A 22,661-nucleotide genomic window follows, 5' to 3' on the forward strand; every position below is an offset into this window, starting at 1 on the left:
CCTGTACTGCAGCAGGTTTCACTTTTCATACTTGCTGTTGCATTTTACTTTTAAAGAAAGACATTTTATAATTTGTCACGTATTGATGCATCTGAAATTATTAAAACAGAAACTAAACCAGCCCTTCTCAAAATAATAATGCAGTTTCACTATTGAAAAAGGAGACTGTTAAATCTAGAATATTCATTTTCTTTTTTCTAAATATTAGAATACTAAAATAAATAATTTGCGCTTCTTGTTGCAGTTACAGTTGAACACTTTACTGTGTTTGTGATGCATGTGTGCATGCATAGATAGATATATAGATAGATAGGATGGATGGATGGATGGATGTCTAATCCGTGTGTGATAGAAATGTTTAAAAACCAAACTGTGCAATAAACAATTCTGATCAATTATTTAGGCCTTAGGGGGATGCATTTTAATGCATTTTAATGTATCCTAAGACTAGAGTAGCTAAACTTGTCTTCATGTCGGATCAGCTGGATCATATGTCCACATACTTGTGCAGTCATTGACTGAATGAGTAAGAGCAGTATCCTGTTCCTTTGCTCTCAAATCCTTGTTCAAATGAACACACCCCTACGGTAAGCAAAGCGTCACGAGACTGGCTCGCGCACGGTGGGAAGCAGTCAAAGTTCGCGCGCCGCGAACCTCACTATGGCAAAGGATACTCTAATGAATATTAAATAAGCTTAGAAAAAGTTACTTTTTTGTGATAAATAAAGACTATTCGTGTTCCATGTATTATATTAAAGTGCATGCACCATTATAGTTTAAAATATGCGTCACTGTTCATTTTTCTTGTTATAATTTATATTGTCGCTACTTAGCTTTAACTAGAATTTCTTCATTATAAATTAAATTCAAAGTGCAATGAACATATTAACTCAGGATGCAACTTTAGGGCCACTCTGATTTTATTTAGACAATTAAAAGTAGTTATGAACTTCAAATTTTAGAAGCGTTTCTGTCTTATATCTTTAAAATATTTTGGTAAGTTGAAATGTAGCCTACACAGTGTAATAATAAGTGAAACACCGCAGAAAAACAACAACAAAGACGTGTTCATGAATATTAATAGGCCTACTTCTCATGAATATTAAAGCTCATGAATATTAAGTAGCTTTCCCTCACTATAGTAGGACTCGTAGTTTCGCCGGGGATCGCAGGTGAGCGAGGAAGTTCCCACCGTCATTTCCAGACTTGTAGCAGGTGCCATGGCTAAAAAGTTAAGCGTATGAATATTAGTTTTGCTTTTAAGTATCATGAGAAAGTGCGTTCAATATGAAATAAATAAATCTGTGTGAAGGGACGCGACTCCTGTTGCCATGGCTCTGTCGGAGTTGTATACAAAGGTATGCTTAGCAAGTGCTTCACTTTTGAGAAGTGCTTAAACTAGTTTAATAACGTGATATTTTAGTCTAGTATGAATGCATTTGAGAAGATAATAGTCTTGTCGAAGACTCTCAACGACATTATTGAGTCAAGCTTAGTTATAGTTGTGACATATGGTCATCGTTTCTGCTCGTATGTATTTTGTTATTGTTAAAACCGCAGTACAAGCGCAAAAACCTAAGGCATATGAAATTGCTCATTTTCACAGTTTTATGAAATAGCTATGCAATGTGAGTTTTCTGTTTTAGTATAACAGGGTGTGGATCCCTGACGCGGAAAATGTTTGGAAATCTGCGGAGATTCTGACAGATTTCAAGCCTGGTGATACTGTGCTGGAGCTACAGCTGGAGGATGGGACGGTAGGACAAAAACAAGCGTTACATCTGAACAATGAGCAGCTGTTTATAAAATATGGAATTATTTTAATAAATTAAAAGTATTTTTCATGCATAATACACTACATTATAAAGGTGTTTTGCAGCACCTTCAATGTTCAAGAACCTTTTTTTTCCCATTTGGATATTTGGAAATAGAAAGAAAGAAAAATGTTATTTAAAAATGTTAAAAAATATTATTTTTTTAGGGTAAAAGTTGGTGACCTGAGTTAAATGACTTTGAAATGAAATGAAATTTTAACCTAAAATATTAAAAACATGCAGTTCCAGAAATTCAATCCACTAAAATTTAATTATATTACATTTTTATATTTCAATTTTTATATTTCAAATTAAATAATATTCAATCTTTAAGTAAAAAAAAAAAAAAGAAAAGAAAAAGTGGTGCCATTACTATCTTATATATATATATATATATATTACAGCTATTAAGTGATTGATTTTTTTTAATAATTACACAATGTGGCAATTGACTAATCGAATTGATTGCAAATGAGTCACACATCAAAACTGGCTCATAAATTACCCACAAAAGATCATTTAAAGCCATTACTGCATTTAAGCATCCATAAGCATCAAACTAATTTTTTACAAAAGTAGCTTTAAAAAAAAAATATATATATATATATATATATATATATATATATATATTTTTTTTTTTTTTTTTTTAATTTAGCTATCCCAATTAATTTTTTCTTAATATGGATTTTTTAATTTTCATATTTTTTATTAATACGGAAATATTAAATTATTTTTTTATGAAATTAAAAACTAAAACTGCCAGTAGGTGGCAGTAAATGACTTAACGGGTAAGTCGTTGAGTCATTCATTCATTTCAAACAGCTGATTCATCCAGGAATAAAGTAAATGGCTCTCTTTGTGAACCTCTCTTACAGGAGTTGCAGTATCCGCTGGAAGGGGGTGAGAAGTTGCCACCCCTCCGTAACCCAGACATCCTGGTGGGTGAGAATGACCTCACGGCCCTCAGTTACCTTCACGAGCCGGCCGTGCTACACAACCTCAAAGTCCGATTTGTCGAGTCCAAAATCATCTACACATATTGCGGTAAGTCATCTGTAGAGCTGCTTCCTTAGTGTGAACCTCCATTGATGTGATTACTTCACTCTGATATTTACCATCTCAGGAATTATCCTGGTGGCAGTCAATCCATACAAGCAGCTTCCCATCTATGGAGATGCGGTCATTCATGCTTACTCTGGTCAAAACATGGGTGATCTGGACCCTCATATATTTGCTGTGGCGGAAGAGGCCTATAAACAAATGGCCAGGTGAAGAATTATGTCTTAAACTACCCCTTTAAACCAGAAAGACTGTTTTGAACTGACACAAACTTATGCTAAATAACCAACTGCAGATTTTACAAGCTAAGATCAAAATGAGACCCAGTTGATATTTCAGTGCAGCATTTTTTGTTCAAACTGCAGGAATAACAAGAATCAGTCCATTATAGTGAGTGGTGAGTCAGGGGCTGGAAAGACTGTATCTGCACGCTATGCTATGAGGTACTTCGCTGTGGTTAGCAAATCTGGCAGCAAAACTCGGGTGGAGGACAAAGTTTTGGCATCTAACCCGATCACTGAGGTAAAACAAACCATCAGGATCAGATCACTGGATCATCATACACATGTTTAACTGATATATTTTGCAATATCTGATGTGTTTGCAGGCCATTGGAAATGCAAAAACAACCAGAAATGACAACAGCAGTCGATTTGGGAAGTACACTGAGGTCAGCTTCGATAAAAGATACCAAATCATTGGTGCCAACATGAGGACATACCTTTTGGAAAAGTCAAGGGTGGTTTTTCAGGTGAAAGATACTTTTTATAGTTTGTGAGCGTGACATTCAGCAGAATAACTATATAATAAAGGTCAAAACTCATAATATCTCATTTGTTCTCCTGCAGTCAGAGAATGAGAGAAACTATCACATCTTCTACCAAATGTGTGCATGTGCAAATCAGCCGGAGTTTAAAGGCTTAAGACTGTGTGAGTGTTTCTGTACATGTTATTTGACTTAGAATTTTATATGCCTAGGAGTAGCTATTCATATATTAGAGTCCAGGGAGTGACAAAGGCTACGATCATAATTGTTTTTTGAATTTTTGCAGTTTGTAAACTTTGTATATTGTATACTTTATGCAACATTTCTGTCTGCATAACATATGATAGATAGATGGATGGATGTACTGTATTGTGTGAAAATGATCTTAGATTCGTATATACACATTAACTTTATGTTATAACACAAAGAGTTGATTCTTTGACTAAAGAATAAAAATGCATAATTTTTTTATAGTCAATAGACAGATTGTTTGACTAACAGATAGACTGACTGATAGATAGATAGATAGATAGATAGACAGATAGATAGACTAAAGAATAAAAATGCTAGACAGATAGACTGACTGATCGATAGATAGATAGACAGATTGACAGATGATATATAGATAGATAGATAGATACATAGATAGATAGATAGATAGATAGATAGATAGATAGATAGATAGATAGATAGATAGATAGAAAGAAAGACAGACAGACAGATAGATAGATAGTTTGACAGATGATAGATAGATAGATAGATAGATAGATAGATAGATAGATAGATAGATAGATAGATAGATAGATAGATAGATAGATAGATAGATAGATGATAGAAAGAAAGACAGACAGACAGACAGACAGACAGATAGATAGATAGATAGATAGATAGATAGATAGATAGATAGATAGATAGATAGAAAGACAGATAGATAGTTTGACAGATGATTGATAGATAGATAGATAGATAGATAGATAGATAGATAGATAGATAGATAGATGATAGATAGAAAGACAGACAGACAGACAGACAGACAGACAGACAGACAGATAGATAGATAGATAGATAGAATAGATAGATAGATAGATAGATAGATAGTTTGACAGATGATAGATAGATAGATAGATAGATAGATAGATAGATAGACAGACAGACAGACAGACAGACAGATAGACAGACAGACAGATAGATAGATAGATAGATAGATAGATAGATAGACATAGAAAGAAAGACAGACAGACAGATAGTTTGACAGATGATAGATAGATAGATAGATAGATAGATAGATAGATGACAGACAGACAGACAGACAGACAGACAGACAGATAGATAGATAGATAGATAGATAGATAGATAGACATAGAAAGAAAGACAGACAGACAGATAGTTTGACAGATGATAGATAGATAGATAGATAGATAGATAGATAGATAGATAGATAGATAGATAGATAGACAGACAGATAGATAGACAGACAGACAGACAGATAGATAGATAGATAGATAGATAGATAGATAGACTGATAGAAAGAAAGACAGACAGACAGATAGATAGTTTGACAGATGATAGATAGATAGATAGATAGATAGATAGATAGATAGATAGATAGATAGATAGATAGATAGATAGATAGATAGATAGACTTAAGAAAAAAAAATGCATAAGCGTATGCATAATTTATCCTGGACTGGTTAAAGTGACATTAAGTTCATGTTCAATATTTGAAATGTATAAAGAACAGCTTTCAGTTGAAATAAGCAAAATGAAAAATGTAGAGTGGAAATTGTGTCTGTAATGCCGCCGTGTTCTTCATCTGTTGATTAGTGGGAGCAGACGAGTTTAATTACACACGTTTGGGTGGTGAGACAGAGATCGAGGGTGTGGACGACCGCGCTGACATGGCAGAAACACGCAGGACCTTCGGTCTACTAGGTTACAGATATTTACAAAAATGTTTTAATTGATCATATTTATCAACAGCATAGTTCTTCTGTTGTTCTTTCAGCTCTGTTGATGCAGCCTTGTTTCTCTTCAGGTCTTAAGGACAGTTTTCAGGCTGATGTATTTAAGGTGCTCGCTGCGATTCTGCATTTGGGAAATGTAGTAATCAAGGAGAACGGCTCTGAGAAATCATCCATCGGTGTAAGAAATATGTTTATGTGTGCAGTTTTAGGTGTTTTTACATTGATAATTGACATTAAGCCAAATCAGGACTTTCTAAGTGTTTCATCAGATGTTCATTCTGCTCTCTCTCCAGTCCAGAGACCCTCACTTGGCCATATTCTGTGAGCTGATGGGTGTCAGCATGGACAACATGTGCCGCTGGCTGTGTCACAGACGGATAGTCCTGTCAGCAGAGACGGTGGTGAAACCGCAGCCCAAGGAACGTGCCATCAACGCCCGCGATGCCCTTGCCAAACACATCTACGCCCATCTTTTCAACTATGTCATCCACAAGATCAATCACGCACTAATGGTCCCTGGGAAACAACATTCATTTATTGGGGTGTTGGATATTTATGGGTATGTCAACTTGAATTCATCTACATGTATATTTGCATGCAGGGCCTAAAATTAGCACTCGTCAAAGCCAAATGCGAGTATAATGGTGTTGGGGAGTAAATGAAACTGCTACCAGTTGGACAGTAGCTTTTTTATACTAATTCTAACGATGCCTGAGAACGCGATATGGTTTAGTGCGATTATCAAATTGGAAAGACTGCATTATAATTATATCAAATTTGTAATGCTATAAAAAAAAAAAATTATTCTTTACATTTTTATTATTATTATAATTATATAAATTACATTATATTATTATAAATTATATTATTATATAAATTCAAATTTACAGTTCAACAGTATTATAGCGATATTTCTTTATTGATTTGTTTATTTTTTATAATAATGATAATAAATAAAAACTATGCACAATTGATAATAAAAATTGCAATTAGATGTGTTTCTTCAATTTGTTCTGCCTGTTTTTAATAAAATAATGCACATAGAATTTCATGGCCAGAAATAGTTTTTTTTATGGCCAGTAAATTTTCTCAAGTCACTTACTATTGGCTGGTGCGGCAGATTGCTAGTATTAGTCCAAGTTTACATGAGCGATAGTATTAAGTCACATTCACACCAAAAATGATAACTATAATGATAAAATAAATAAATATATACAATAATAAAGATGGGCAGTTGGACAGAGTGATTTTTTCCCATGTATTAAATGATAAAAAACATTGATTCATCTTGCTTTAAAAAGCTCAAGCATTTGAAGCGGCAGACGATTAAACGGCACTGTTTTCTTATAATAAATATAACATTATTGCACGTTATTGTGGAGGCTAATATGGTTATTTTTATAGTTATCGTTCTTAGTGTGAACGGGCCCTTTAATGTAGCATTTTTCTAATGTTGATCTATCTTTCGGCTTCCTCAAGATTTGAGACTTTTGACGTTAACAGTTTCGAGCAGTTCTGCATCAACTATGCCAATGAGAAGCTGCAGCAGCAGTTCAACCTGGTGAGTTCATCTTTATTGTCTTTTCCATGAAATAAATGTGACTTGTAGTGAAACTTTTAAAAACGTGTCACTAATTATCGTCCCGTCAGCATGTGTTTAAACTGGAGCAGGACGAGTACATGAAAGAGGACATACCATGGACGCTGATCGATTTCTATGACAATCAGCCTGTTATTGATCTCATCGAGGCCAAGATGGGCATTCTGGACCTTTTAGATGAAGAGTGTCTGGTGAGAATAACACTGTCGATAAAAAAATTCTGTCTTAACCAGTCTTAAAGAAAGCAGTGGTTTATATTGCTGTTGCAGCTTGCTGAGTAGCTCCGCCCACAATTAAATCTCATTGGTTCTGAATCGCCAACCTGCTGAATATTAAGCATCAGATATGTTCTGATTGGCTGTTAGGACACAAATTACCAGGGCTGCGTTTCCCAGAAGCACCACAAGCCTAAGTTAATCGTAGCCTAAGTTAACAGTGCTTTTGGAAAACGCAGCCTTGGTTAACTTAGGACACAAACTGTGATATGCTAAATAGAAATATATATAAAAAACCTAAGAAAAATGACAAAAACACATACCAAAATTACTAAAATGTAATTTAAAACTGAAAATGAACTAATTCAAAATAATAATAGTATAGTAGTATATATTGCACACATCACAGTGACATACTGCAGTTTGTAATTTTTACGAAACCTGTTAAGAAAATGTCCAGGTCATATTTTACTTATAAATCAAAAGGAGAAAATAAGACATTATATTATGCTTAAAGAAAACCAAGAAAACCCTATATTTAGGATCATTATGATAATTTTTTGCTCTAACTTAATAGTTTTTTTTATCTCCCACAGTTCCCACAGGGCACTGATAAAAACTGGCTGCAAAAGCTGTACAATTTTCTAGGCTCCAAGCCGCTGTTTGAGAAACCCCGAATGTCTAATGACTCTTTTGTGATCCAGCATTTTGCTGATAAGGTCAGAGACTATCACCTCTCTGTGTATAGTGTTAAATGTGAAAACGGTGCATAAAGAACTGAACCTGTTTTCTTTAGGTAGAATACCAGTGTAAAGGTTTTCTGGAGAAGAACAGAGACATGCTTTATGAAGAGCTGGTGGACATCATGCGTGCTAGTCAGGTATCAACCTAATAGCTCCCTTCATGTTTAATGAAGTTTAATGTCATTGTAATGTTGTTTATCTCATTTCTGTGTTGTTAGTTTGCTGTCTTGGCAGATTTTTTTAAAGAGGAGGAACCAAATTCTGGCCATAAGCTTATTAAGGTGACACCGGCACATCCCAGAGTTAAAGCTTCAAACAAGCAGCTGAGAACCACTGTAGGAGACAAGGTACAAATTCATAGTCAATACTAGTGAGAATAATCATGTCTGTTTAACTCATTTTAAAAGATTGAATTTAATATATATATATATATATATATATATATATATATATATATATACGTTTTATCTAGTTTCGAAGTTCCTTGTACCTGTTAATGGAGACGCTGAATGCTACTACACCTCATTATGTGCGCTGTATTAAACCCAATGAAGAGAAACTGCCATTTGAGTAAGTGTCAGCAAGCCTGATTTACTTTATATGTGTTTTTCTGTAGACAGTATATTTATTTGTGTTGTGTGGGTTTGTTCAGATATGACTCGAAGCGTGTGGTTCAGCAGCTGAGGGCCTGTGGTGTGCTGGAGACAATTCGTATCAGTGCCCAGAGTTACCCGTCCAGGTGACCAGTGCCTTAGGCATTCCCTCATGTTTATTAAAGTTTTCAGAACTTTAATGTATCTTTTGACCATCTTAAGTTTTAGTTTTGCCTACACCAAAGACTATAGAATACCCCAAGGCGTGTCATTCGTATAATTTTGAATGAATATCAAATGAAGCCCCGCCTTCTGAGCAAAAGAGCCAATCGCTAATTGGTAAAGTCATCACGTCACTGCAGCTGCCGTTAGAAGTCCCAGTTGCTATAGAAACAGTCAGCATTCTGAGGACTGTGCATGCTGGTCTAGCCTGAGAAATAAGCTTTTTTAAACGCGATTTGAGCAAAATAAACAACATTTATGATACAGTTGTTGTCAGATTTTATTGGTGATTTCAAATATGAAATTTGATCGTAAGCTTGGCGACCAGTTTTGGAGAATATGCTGTTTCCCCATTCAAAGAGGTAGGAGCTGCACTTGCATGCCCAAGAGGCGTTTCAAAGATGGCTGCCGAGTGCCTACACTCTCCGTATACCATCAAAACATTACTATGTGGCCTTTTTAACTTCATTTTGGACTGTAAAGACTGTGATTTTCATACAGATATCATGTGACTGAATGAAACAAAACACAGAAATATGTAGGAATCTATCGTTAACTAAAACTAAAATTAGTCCAAATTAATGAATTAAAATAAATCTGAGATAAAATAAAAATATTAGATGAAAAACTTAAAATGTGAAAATAAAAATGTGAAATACTGACTTGGCAACGAACTGAAATAAAATTCGTTTGAAGTACTAAATTATTAAAACTGAAATAAAAATAAATTAAAGCTAAATAGAAATATTAAAAAATTAATAAAAATGACAAAAGCACATAACAAAATTGCTAAAACTTAATTAACGCAAAATTCAGAATAATAATATATATATAATAGTATATAAATAAAACAACTTAATTAATTAAACCTGCCAAAAACATGTCCAGGTCATATTTTACTTTAAAATCAAAAGGAAGAAATAAGATATTATATTTTGCTCATATATTTAGGACCATTATGATTATTATTTGCATTGTAACTTTTTGGTATTTAATTTTTTTTATTTAATACATTTATTTATTTGAATTTTTTTTTAAATACTATAATGTGAAACAAATCATCACTGTAAATTACAGAAAATATTCATGTAGTATTTAAAAAAAAAAAAAACATTGTATTCTGAAAATGTGTTTAATTGTCATGAAAATAATGCCACAGTGTCATAAATTTTCTCATGCAAAATATAATTTCTTGTCATTTATCTCATGATTTTTTTATGACTTTTTTTTTTTGATAATTATTATGTTTTTATTTAAAACAAATTCAACAAAAATCTCAAGAAACACTGGAGTGATCAAAAAAAAAAAAAAACACATCAGAAAATACAACCAGCCAGGTTAAAATGGTCCCAGATGCACAGAATAGTGATGTTTCCAGTCATCACTAATCTGTACAGTTCTCATCGTCTCTGTCCATCCTTACAGGTGGATGTATATAGAGTTTTACAGTCGTTACAGTATCTTGATGAGCCAGTCTGAGCTGAAGCTGGGAGAGAAGAAGCAGACGTGCAAGACGGTTCTGCAGAGACTCATTCCTGTAAGAGAAATGCACTGTGGTACACTCTTAAATAAAGGTGCTTAAAAGGTTCTTCACAGCGATGCCATAAAAGAACCATTTTTGGTTCTACAAAGAACCATTCAGTCAAAGGTTCTTTAAAGAACCATCTCTTTCTTACCTTTTTATAATCTGAAGAACCATCTTTCACCAAAAATAACCTTTTGTGAAACAGAAAGGTTCTTCAGATGTTAAATGTTCTTTATGGAACCGTTTAGACAAAAAGGTTCTTCTATGGCATCGTGAAGCACCTTTATTTTTAAGAGAGTAGTGTACATCTGAGAGCTTGTGTTCTTCAGCCATCTTCTGAAAAAAGTCCTCTTTGGTCCGTTACAGGACTCCAACCAGTACAAGTTCGGTCGGACTAAGATCTTCTTCAGGGCGGGACAGGTGGCGTACCTGGAGAAGCTGCGTTTGGATCATCTTCGGGCGGCTTGCGTGACCATCCAGACGCACGTGAGGGGCTGGAGGCAGAGACGCAGGTTCCTGCACATGAGACAAGCTGCCATCACAATCCAACAGTACGTGCGTGGAAAGAAACAGATCAGGTGAGTGTTTCCAGAGCGCTAGCAAAAACTTGAATCTTCTTGAATCTTTCTTGATCAAAAATACAGTCAAACTGTTAAACATTATTACAAATAAAAACAGCAGTTTTCAATTGGAATATGTTGAAAAATGTAATTTATTCCTGCATCATTGCTCCAGTCTTCAGTGTCACATGATCCTTCAGAAATCATTCTAATATGCTGATTTGCTGATCAAGAAACATTTCTGATTATTATCAATGTTGAAAACAGCAGTGCTGCTTCATATTTTTGTGGAAACCGTGCTATATTTATAAATAGAAAGTTCAGAACAGCATTTATTTGAAATAGATATGTTTGGCAGCATTATGAATGTCTTTACTGTCACATTTTTATCATTTTAATGCATCCTTGTATAATAAAAGTAAAATGGTATGGTAAAAATGAGCACAACAGAATGCAGAATGGAGCACAATACAGCAGTCTTGAGCATTTTTTAAAAGGTAGAGCACCATGTTGTTGCAAACTAATGTGGCTTCCATTCTTCCTTCATATACAAAACATGTTAAGCAAGCCAAACTCCAAAAAGGACAAACGAGCACCATAAACATAGTCCATAAAACTTAGATTGAACTTTAAACTGTTATTCACTCATTCCAGTGTTATTTTAGTATCATTGAGATGCTTTTATATTTTGTATTGATATTTTAAATTAGTTAAAATTGTTACATTTTCCAGTTTCATTTTAATTGTAGTTCAAGTTTTAGTAATTTTGATGTGTGTTTTTGCCATTTTTTTTAAATAATTTTTAATTTATTGAATTTTATTTCAGTTTTAGTTACTTTAGTACATCAGGTTTGCATTGGCAACTAACTAAAAAAATATGTACTTCTTTTTTTTAAATTTTATTTCAGTTAAAGTTTATTTTAATTCATGTAACAAAAAATGTCTTAATGGTTATAGTTTTCATTAACAACAATAACCCTGGCTCATTCACGCTTCAAAAATGGCACTTATGCATGTGTCAAGCCAAGTTTGTCATCTTAAAATGCATCAGCATGTAAAATATGGATGACGTGATGCAACCAAAGACGTCAATCTGCTGTATGTGTACATAAACAAACAATTAAAGAATAGCACATATGAAATGCAAGAACTGGTCTTGTGCGTTTTCATCAAATGCTACATTTGGAATACATTAAAAACTTTTCTGTTGCAGACGCACTGTGACCGCTCTGGCGTTGAAGCAGGGCTGGGCGTCTGTGGTGATTCAGAGACACTGTCGTGGGTATCTGGTACGGAGGATTTACCAGCTCGTCTTGAGGGCTGTAATCACCATACAGGCCTTCACCAGAGGATGGATGGCCCGCAAGCGCTACAGAAAGGCAAAGTCACATTGTTTGTCATTTCATAATGGTCTTTTGAACCTGATCACATAGTCACACATTTGAGTCTGTGTTATTGTAGATGGTGGCAGAACACAAGGCTCTGATTCTGCAGAAATACGCTCGAGCTTGGCTGGTGCGGCGACGCTTTCAAACCATGCGACGGCTGGTCATCAACGTGCAGCTGTCGTACCGAGTCCAGCAGCTGCGCAAGAAAATAGAAGAGCAGGTACAATCAGAAAACATAGAGGAGAAGACTTTGTCTTGAACTTTGTCTCAGATGGTTCTCCTAAAATTCTTTTGGATGAATAAAAATAGACACCAATGAGTAAGTAGTTGAAGTAGAGTAAGTGTAGAGAGCTATAAAATAAATGTGGAGACTGGAGCAGCTCAGATGGTTGGATGAGAAATGTTTGAGTTCATATTGAGTTCTCTCACTTTTGATTGCAGACTTTGATATCTTGGCAAATCTGAGCAAAGTTTAAGATATGTGACTCTGGAGCACAAAACCAGTCTTAAGTCGCTGGGGTATATTTGTAGCAATAGCCAAAAATACATTGTATGGGTCAAAATTATCCATTTTTCTTTTATGCCAAAAATCATTAGGATATTAAGTAAAGATCATGTTCCATGAAGATATTTTGTAAATTTCTTACCGTAAATATATCAAAACTTTATTTTTGATTAGTAATATGCATTGCTAAGAACTTCATTTGGACAACTTTAAAGGCGATTTTCTCAATATTCTAGATTTTTTTGCACCCTCTGATTCCAGATTTTCAAATAGTTGTATCTCGGCCAAATATCGTCCGACCCTAACAAACCATACATCAATGGAAAGCTTATTTATTCGGCTTTCAGATGATGTATAAATCACAGTTTTGAATTTAAATTGACACTTAAGACTGGTTTTGTGGTCCAGGGTCACATATTGTTGAGATATTTTTTGAAACTCTAGTCTTTTGAGATCAATGTGTTTTTTTGGGGGTTTTTTTCTCTCTTAAATACGAAACCTTCCTCTATCTTCTTCTAGAATAAAGAGAATCTGGGCCTTATGGAAAGATTCACCAGTTTGTCTAGTGCACGTACTCAAGGACTAGAAAAGATTCAGGCTTTGGAGGCGGAGCTTGGAAAGCTAACCAATGAGATGGCAGCTTTAGAGGAGAAGGCGAGAAGAAACTCTGAAGAGGCCAGTCAGGTAAAGATACGGATTTGTACAATATCTTCATAATATTTATTCAGTATTGTATTTAATAATGAGGGTGTTCACTCGGTTCTCTTCTCTAAGGCCATCGCTCTGCTTCAGAGTGACAAAGAGAAGCTTACTGAGGCCAATAAGGCTTTGGAGCAGAAACTGAAAAACACGACCCTGCAGATGCAAGGTGATGAGTGAAATGATTTTAAAACAGTGATAATGAAGAGTATGTGACTGTAACTTATGAAACATTTGTTTTCCAGATCAATTTGAAGATGTAAAGAGAAAACTGAGGGAAGACTTAGAAAGAGAGGAGAGACTCAGAAAGTAAGTAAGAAGAGTGTTTTTTAAAAGGATAGTTCACCCAAAAAATAATTTACTCACTCGCATGTCGTTTCAAACATGTTAATTTCCTCCGTGGAACTCAGAAGTCCAAACCGAAAACCAAAATGTGAATGTGAATGTGATCATGTCAAGCTCCAAAAACCAGCATGAAGCAAATACAAAAGTGGTCTAAAAGTGGTCCAAAAGTGGGCTTCAGAAGCTAGATGATAGCTTTGTGAGTAACAGACTTTGAGTTGTTTGTGCAGAAAATTAGAGCTCGGACGCTTCTCATTTTCTTTTGTTTGGTTATCAATCAGAGCTTTGTCTCAGCGTGTTTGTGCTAAATCCGTTCTCTGTTCTCTCAGGGTGGCGGAGCACAACGGTGAACTCCAGAAGGAAGACTCGGATAAAGAGATCGTAGTTCTGAAAGAGGAAAGCCGTAGACTGAGAGAGGAGCGAATAAGGCTCCAGACGCAAGTGGAGGAGGACAAGAAGGTCAATGCAGAACTGCAGGAACAAGTGCTGCAGCTCACCAAACACGTCAAGGTGAAAAACACCTGTAACTCTTCCTTTATCATATTTCTTACGTTATTTTCCCAAGTCTGACAAGTACAAGTGACAGTTTTAATGCAGTGCTTGTGAGGCACTTACAGTAGAACAAAGACTAATATGAAGATGAACATGCAAAAATAATAAATAAATAAATACATTTGTCCATAAATATATAAATAAACCTGAGAAATAATAAATAAAATGTACAAATAATTCATTAAATGAATCAATGCAAAAAGAATCAATGTCTGTCATTGCAACAGTAATACAATATAAATCAAATGGTCAGGGAAATGCAATTTTAAATTACGCATTTTTTGAAAAAATTTTATATTCTTTAAATATATGTAAACATGACATTTATTTTTACATTTGATTATATATATTGTGAATCTGTGGATTTATTTATTTATTTTTTGTGTGATTTTACTTTGCAGGATTTGTTCTCCAGAGCTTAAAACCCAAACTTAGCTAGCTTAACTTTATTCTTTTGCCAACTCTGAAGCACTTGTTATCCCTTTTGCAAATGCAAATCTAGTGTTAAACAGTGGACATTAATAAGGACCTTAATGTAAATGTTTTTTTAGTGTAAAAGTTTTTTTAAGTAAAAAAAAAAAATGTTTCTGTTTTTTTTTTTTTGTGACAATTTAAAGGTCATACCAGATTTACGGAAAGAAATCAACAGCTTGCAGATGCAGCGAGCTGAAGCAGATAAAACCATGAGAGCTCAGAATCTACAAGCCAGAGGTACAAAACATACTGCCATGGACTGCTTTTTCATTGTGTGTGAATGACTCGTCCAAATGTGGTCTTTATCCATTTTATGCCCTCAGCTAAGATGAGTTTGATCACGAGGCAGCTGCTCGGTGAAGCTAAAGGGGAAAATCTCATTCAAAGGTGTGTGAAAATCTTGAGATTGTCTGTGCTGATTGTTATTTGGTCTTGATTTGCTTTAATCAAGTTGTCTCTTTTACTCCAGACTGAATGAAGAAGCCTTAGATCACGATGATGGAGCTGATCTTCTGACTGCTTTTGATGCCATGGAAAAAGCTGCTAAGTATGACCTCTAAAGGTTTGTCATTTAAACCGTAGTGTTTATTTTTGCTTCAAATTGTCTGTCTTTTTATCTCAGAGTGATGGAAACTCAGCTGCGGGAGCAGAAGGACACTTATGAGAGTCAATTAGAAACTCTGGTCTTCAAAAACGAACATTTAAACAAAGAGAACGAGCAGCTTCAGGCTCTCTTTCAGGAGAAGAGTAACGTCAACCAAAGCATCGGACAGGAAGTGGCCCGCCTCACTGCCGAGAACATGGTAGAGTGTGTATTTATGTAGTCTGTATGTTTGTTTGCATGTCACCTGGTGATGACGGTGACTTCCTGTGTGCAGGTGATTCCAGAACTGAAGCAGCAGGTGTCAGAACTGAACCGCCACAAACAAGAGTTTGAGACCCAGTTACACGATCAGAGCGCTGAGATGAGCGGTGAGCCAAACACTTCTGAATTAGTCTAGATTTTAAACATGCTAAATTATTTTGGATAGATATTGGCAACAGGATATGATGTCACACTCCAGGCCTTCTGTTTTAAATACACTACTAGTTTGGAATAATTAACATGTTTGAAAAAAGTCTCTTCTGCTCACTAAGGCTGCATTTATTTGAACAAAGATACAGTCATACTGTGAAATATTATCACCATTTAATATAACTGTTTTCTATTTAAATATGTTATAAAATGTAATTTATTTATATGGTGGCAAAGATGAATTTTCAGCAGCCAGGTTTTTTTTAAATCATGTGACTGAAGACTGTAGTAATGATGCTGAAAATTCAGTTTTGCATCACATTTTAAATTACATTTTAAAATATAATCAAATAGAAAACAGTTATTTTAAATTGTAATAATATTTCACAATGTCACTTTTTTTTTTTACTGTGTTTTTGATCAAATAAATGCAGCCTTGGTCAGCAAAAGAGATTTAAAAATAATAATTATCCAAATCTTTGACAAGTAGTGTATATGAATAAATAATGTTAAATTTCAAATTATATCTGTTCGGATTTTTTCACTTGAGGTAGGACCAATTATGATCATGTTTGCACTTCTTAAATTGTATGTGGCAGCAAAAATAAAGGAGTTATCAAACGAGCTTCAGCTCACTGTTGAAGAGGAGCAATCGCAGCGCAGGTGAGGCGTTTATTACCCTCAGACTATATTTACACTACAGACTGTGGCACGAGGCTGAAGGCGCAGGTGTTGTGCATCTGTTCACAGGCACCTGGAGGAGAAGATTACAGAGAGCGAGAGGAGAAGAGAAGAGATGGAGAGACAGATGGCTGACCTCCAGGAGGAGAACGAGCAGCTACAGAAAGCCCAGCTCTCGGAGAGCGAAGCCAAGAACAAACTCAGACAGGAGACCTCACACCTCACAGCTGAGAATATGGTGTGTGTGTGTGTGTGTGTGTGTGAAAGGGCATGCTCAGGATTACATCTGTGTTTATGTGCATTTTGTAGCTTTTATACAAAGTGAAGAAAAATACACGCAAAATAAATATATGCTCCTCTCACAGCAAAAATAATGCAACATAAAACATAAATAATCAGTTGGAGAAATGCAAAAATGCTAAAGAAAATTGAGAGCTGATTTTCGAAAATAAATAGTATACTGTGTATTAAACATAATTTAATATATATTAATAGTTATTATAGGCTTATATATCAATACATAACATGCTTAATATTATGTTATATTATATTTACACTTACTTTTTAATATGTATTATACTTTATGTAGTCATTTAGTTATTTATACTATTTATGCATGAATATGCAAATGTATTTATTAATTTATGCATTTGTTTATTTATTTAAAACTTATACCTGTGTCCTAATATTAGTATTATAATTATTAATGTTAATGTTATATAATTATAATATGCTTACTATATATACTATATATATTTATTTATAAAATATTTTATTTTATTTAGATTATTAAAATGTATTTATTAATTTCTGCATTTACTTATTTATGTTAAGTCTTTGACTGTTAGTGGCACCAAAATCAGTGTCCTCCTGAGGGATATTTAGGTCATGCGGTTCAAAAAGTCGATATATATCTATTTATCTAATATTTAAGATCATTTTCTTCTGGTTTCAGGACTTTGAGGAGCAGCTGGACATGAAGGACAGACTGATAAAACGGCTCCAAGACCAAATCAAAGCCCTTCAGACAAATGCGACAGGTAAAACTCTTTCTATTCACCTGATTTCACATTTAGCCAATTCGGCCTCATCCTTTCCATGTTTTGTTTCCTCCTCAGCCAATCAGAAAGCAGCACCGGCCGTGCCCAAAGAGTACTTGGGCATGTTGGAGTACAAGAAGGAGAATGAAAGCAAGCTGATCCGGATACTTATACTGGGTAAATCCATCACTTAAAGTATATGTGCAAGTCCAAACCATAACTCATAATTTACTCGGTGGTTTGTAATCTGCAGAGCTGAAACCTCGTGGTGTGGGTGTGCAAATGATCCCTGGTCTGGCTGCACATCTCCTCTTCATGTGTGTGAGACATGCCGATTACCTCAACGACGGAAACAAGCTCAAGTCCCTCATGAACGGCATCATCTCAGCCATCAAAGAGGTCATCACGGTAAGACGCAGTGCATGCTGGACTGCCCTCTCAATGTGTACTATATGTGTACTGTATGTATCTTCTTAGAGAATCTGCAAGGCCTTTGTTATATTCAGGAATCTGTAAAGAGCGCAGATTTTGACAGATGTGGATTTTTAAATGGATTTGGTTGTGTTTTTAATTATGGTTACTTTCTGCTTTTAATGCAGATCCTTTTTGTATGGGTGAATTCTCATTATTGTAATGCAAAATCCTTGTCATTAATGACAAACAGTATGTAGCCTATGTAATAAATAAAATAATTGTTTAATAAAACGAATATAAAATAAAATATTGACAAAAAATAAATATTAATATTAGTATTAATATGATATAGTAAGATAAAGAAATAAAACAATATATATATATATATTGTCATCATAGTATTTATTATAGGGATTATAGGGAGTACAACAAACACTATGATATATATATATATATATATATATTCATATATAATAATATAAAATAAATGTAATAATAAATTGTATTATAAGTAAATATATAATTAAAATTGTGAAGTGTATATGTACGTCATGGTAATATTTATTGTACTACCTTTATTGCTGATTTAAATATACATATATTAGTAATATATAAACACCAATACAATTAATAATAAAATAATAAATGCAAAAATAAAATAATTATAATAAAATGTCAGTGCAAAAATATAATAGTAGACATAGTAAACATGCTTAATTTTATGTAAGCAAAAAAAAACAACAACAAAAAGATGATGTTGATTCTGATGACTATGATTTCAGAACCACCAGGAGAAATTTGAACTTCTGTCCTTCTGGCTCTCAAACACATATCACTTCCTCAACTGTCTCAAACAGTACAGCGGGGATGAGGTAAAGTCCTCTTCTGTGTCTCTCTCCTCCCTACAGCTATTACAGACTCCATAAAATGCTGTTTATACTTCCTGATTCATCAACAGATATCTTACTGAAACCAACCAATGAGATTGTTCATTTCCCCTCCATCAACAGGAGTTCATGAAGCACAACACTCCTCGCCAGAACAAGAACTGCCTGAGGAACTTCGACCTTTCAGAGCACCGGCAGATTCTCAGCGACCTCGCCATCAACATCTACCATCAGTTCATCAGTGTGATGGAGGACGCGCTCTTTCCCATGATCAGTATGGAAATAAAGTGGTGTTATAATGCATTTTCCTTTGTTCCGTCTTGTTAATCCACTCTCTCCGTTCAGTCCCTGGGATGTTGGAGCACGAGAGTCTCCAGGGAATCTCCAGCATGAAGCCCACCGGTTTCCGCAAGCGCTCCAATAGCACGTACGAGGATGGTGAGGACCACAGCGGGTCGGAGCCGTTCAACGTGACCTCCATCCTGCAGCAGCTCGCCGCATTCCACACCAGCATGGAGCAGCACAGCATGGAGCCGCAGCTGCAGGGTCAGGTCATAAGACAGCTGTTCTTCCTCATCGGATCCACGTCAGTGAACAGCATCCTGCTCCGCAAGGACCTGTGCTCCTGCCGCAAGGGCATGCAGATCAGGTGCGTACAGGTGTTTTTTCCTGTATATGCATTATTACATAATGCACGGCATATACACAACTGTTTTATTCAACAAGGATGCATTAAATTGATCAAAGTAATTGCTGTTCTTTTGAACTTTTTAGTCATCAAAGAATCCTGAAAACTAAAATATATCACCGTTTCCACAAAAATATATTAAAACATGACTATGAACTATTTTCAACATTGATAATAATGGGAAGTGTTTCTTGAGTTGCAAATCAGAATATTAGAATGATTTCTGAAGGATCGTGTGACACTGAAGACTGGAGCAATGAAGTTGAAAATTCAGCTTTGCATCACAGGAATAAATTACATTTTCAAATATATTAAAATAGAAAACAGCTGTTTTAAATTGTAATAATATTACACAATATTTCAGTTTTTACTGTTTTTAATTAAATAAACAGCCTTCGTGAGTATAAGAGACTTCTTTTAAAAACATAAAAAAATCTGACAGTCCCTCAGACTTTTAAAATGTAGTGTACACTGAATGCTGTAAGTTGGAAGTCCAAGCAAATAAAAACCCAAGAAAGTGTCAGTTGATATCATTTCTAATTTAAGTTAAGACATATTGTCAAGTATGGTGACCCATACTCAAAATTGGTGCTCTGCATTTAACCCATCCAAGTGCAGCCATTGATCCAGCGCCCGGGGAGCAATTAGGGGTTTGGTGCCTTGCTCAAGGGCACCTAAGTCATGGTATCGAAGGTGAAGAGAGTGCTGTTCATTCACAATCCCCACCTTCAATTCCTGCCGGTGCGAGAATCGGACCAGCAACCTTCAGGTTACAAGCCTGACTCCCTAACCATTAGGCCACGACTACCCCTTTAACAGGAAATCGTGAACTTGAGCTCATTTTTCATAATGTGTATCATGGAACATTTCCAAATGTTTCATAAATACAGAACATTTTCAATTTCATATATATATGTGTGTGTGTGTGTGTGTGTGTGTGTGTGTGTGTGTGTGTGTGTGTGTTTCCAGTTCATGCATTACTGGAAATAGAAGATAAAGTGTGCATTGCATTGTGGGATATGATATTCAGTGCAGTGTGCTCTGGAATACTGCACAAATGTCATTCTGGCATTCTGTGCACAGAAATATGTATGTATACGTACTGCTTCCTGCACAGATAGTATGAGAGGTATGGTAAAATGGCTTTTTGAACATCCCCAGAAATAGAGATTAATAAAGCTTCTTTTTTTTCTCAGGTGTAACATCAGTTATCTAGAGGAGTGGCTGCGAGAGAAGGATCTGCAGAGCAGCTGCGCTATGGAAACGCTGGGGCCGCTCTCTCAGGTCGCCTGGCTTCTTCAAGTCAACAAGACCACAGATGAGGACGCGGCCGAGATCAAGCAGAGATGCTCCGAGCTCTCACCAGTGCAGGTGAAAACTACAGCCTGCGACTTCACCCATGCTGCTTTGACACTGATTCTTTTTAGAGTCATTTATTTAAGTTATATGGGCCATAGAATGTCAGCTCTTGTGGTTTCATTTATAAGAGCCCTTAGAATCTGGTTGTTTTCTGGTTTTGTAGATTGTGAAAATCCTTAACTCCTACACACCCATTGATGATTTCGAAAAGCGTGTCGCTCCGTCCTTCGTCCGCAAAGTGCAGGTAGGTTTTTTCTTTTCTTTAAGCACGTATACTAGCATTCAGAAGTTTGGGGTACAATTTTTTTATGTTTTTAAAATAAGTCTCTTCTGCTCACCAAGGCTGCATTTATGATTAAAAATATAATATAAAAATATTTTAAAAAACAGTAATATTGTAAAAAAAAAAATTCAATTTAAAATGACTGTTTTCTATTTGAATATATTTTAAAATGTAATTTATTTCTGTGATCAAAACTGAATTTTCAGCATCATTGCTCCAGTGTTCAGTGTCACATGATCCTATGATAATATGCTGATTTGCTGCTCAAGAAACATTTCTTACTATAATTAATGTTGAAAACAGTTGTGCCGCTGTATATTTTTTGTGGAAACTGTGATATTTGTTATTTTTTCAGATTGCAAGATGAATAGAAAGTTCAAAAGGACAGCATTAATTTGTTTTGCAACATTATAAATGTCACTTACTCTCACTTTTGATCACTTTAATGCCTCCTTGCTGAATAAAAGTATTAATTTCTGGAAAAAAAAATCTTACCGACCCCAAACTTTTGTATGGTAGTATAAAAGGAAATGATCTCAAATCATTTGCTGAATTGAGAATCATCTGACAGGCCCTTGTTTTGTCTCTATGATAACAGTCGCTGCTGCAGGAGCGCGAGGGGTCGTCTCAGCTGATGATGGATTCACAGTATCGTTTCCAGGTCACCTTCCCCTTCTGCTCCTCACCACAAGCACTAGAGCTCCTTCAGGTGCCCAGCAGCCTCCATCTGGGCTTCGTCACTCGCATCTGACCTCTAACCTCTGACCTTAGTGATATCAGGACCGCTGCTTTGGATCAGGATGCGTCTGTGCTGACCTGAATGCATCATGGAAACATTGCACAGTAGCTAATATAAACAAATTAATGCTAACATTTGTATATTTTTTTTTAGATTTATTTATAAAGATTTTAATCACGTGTTCTCTAAATTTGTATTTTGAATAACTACTGTTTAGATTATCGATCTTTTAGAATAGCCTTTTTCAAGATCAGCTATGAACAAACACCCTAACATACATTTCAATAACCCAAACCAACCTCAAATGTTCAGTTGGTTCAAATAATTATTGTCACAAATTGCTCTTCCTTTGAATTTTTTATAAATCAGAAATCAATAAACACAACTGCCGAATGAGTCCTCCTCTCTTCACTCTTATCACTTCACCATAGCTCTCACAATATGCCATGGAAATGCAATATTTATGATGGTTAATCCTCAAAGGACTAGAGATGGAAACCCCTAGAACTAATCTAGCAATCAGTAATCTCAGTC

The 22,661-nt window shown here is 35.2% G+C and overlaps 1 protein-coding gene across 1 annotated transcript; it reads left to right on the forward strand.

Annotated features, from left to right (window-relative positions):
* The first annotated feature begins 1,152 nt into the window (after positions 1-1,152).
* Positions 1,153-22,517, forward strand: myo5c (myosin VC). Its single transcript, XM_058767815.1, has 41 exons — positions 1,153-1,358; positions 1,647-1,757; positions 2,690-2,858; positions 2,938-3,082; positions 3,239-3,395; positions 3,481-3,624; positions 3,722-3,803; positions 5,464-5,571; positions 5,675-5,781; positions 5,897-6,162; positions 7,083-7,164; positions 7,254-7,394; positions 8,015-8,137; positions 8,215-8,298; positions 8,380-8,508; positions 8,634-8,731; positions 8,814-8,900; positions 10,402-10,513; positions 10,868-11,079; positions 12,275-12,440; positions 12,523-12,669; positions 13,474-13,638; positions 13,729-13,822; positions 13,899-13,962; positions 14,325-14,505; positions 15,165-15,258; positions 15,345-15,408; positions 15,491-15,568; positions 15,644-15,824; positions 15,900-15,993; positions 16,636-16,699; positions 16,787-16,955; positions 17,673-17,757; positions 17,836-17,934; positions 18,011-18,165; positions 18,954-19,043; positions 19,182-19,332; positions 19,404-19,707; positions 20,943-21,117; positions 21,269-21,349; positions 21,987-22,517. Exons 1-41 carry the CDS (start codon positions 1,332-1,334, stop codon positions 22,137-22,139), a joined length of 5,238 nt encoding a protein of 1,745 aa, XP_058623798.1. The 5' UTR covers positions 1,153-1,331; the 3' UTR covers positions 22,140-22,517.
* Positions 22,518-22,661: the final 144 nt, after the last annotated feature.

The sequence above is a fragment of the Onychostoma macrolepis genome, chromosome 25, assembly GCF_012432095.1.
Source record: "Onychostoma macrolepis isolate SWU-2019 chromosome 25, ASM1243209v1, whole genome shotgun sequence".
In the NCBI taxonomy this organism is placed as follows: domain Eukaryota; kingdom Metazoa; phylum Chordata; class Actinopteri; order Cypriniformes; family Cyprinidae; genus Onychostoma; species Onychostoma macrolepis.

Bases quoted from the DNA above. Each gene is read 5' to 3' on its own strand.
- myo5c (XM_058767815.1), top strand. From the start codon at position 1,332: ATGGCTCTGTCGGAGTTGTATACAAAG. The intron at 2,859-2,937 runs GTAAGTCATCTG...TTACCATCTCAG, and splicing joins AATCATCTACACATATTGCG to GAATTATCCTGGTGGCAGTC. The intron at 12,670-13,473 runs GTACAATCAGAA...ATCTTCTTCTAG, and splicing joins GCAAGAAAATAGAAGAGCAG to AATAAAGAGAATCTGGGCCT.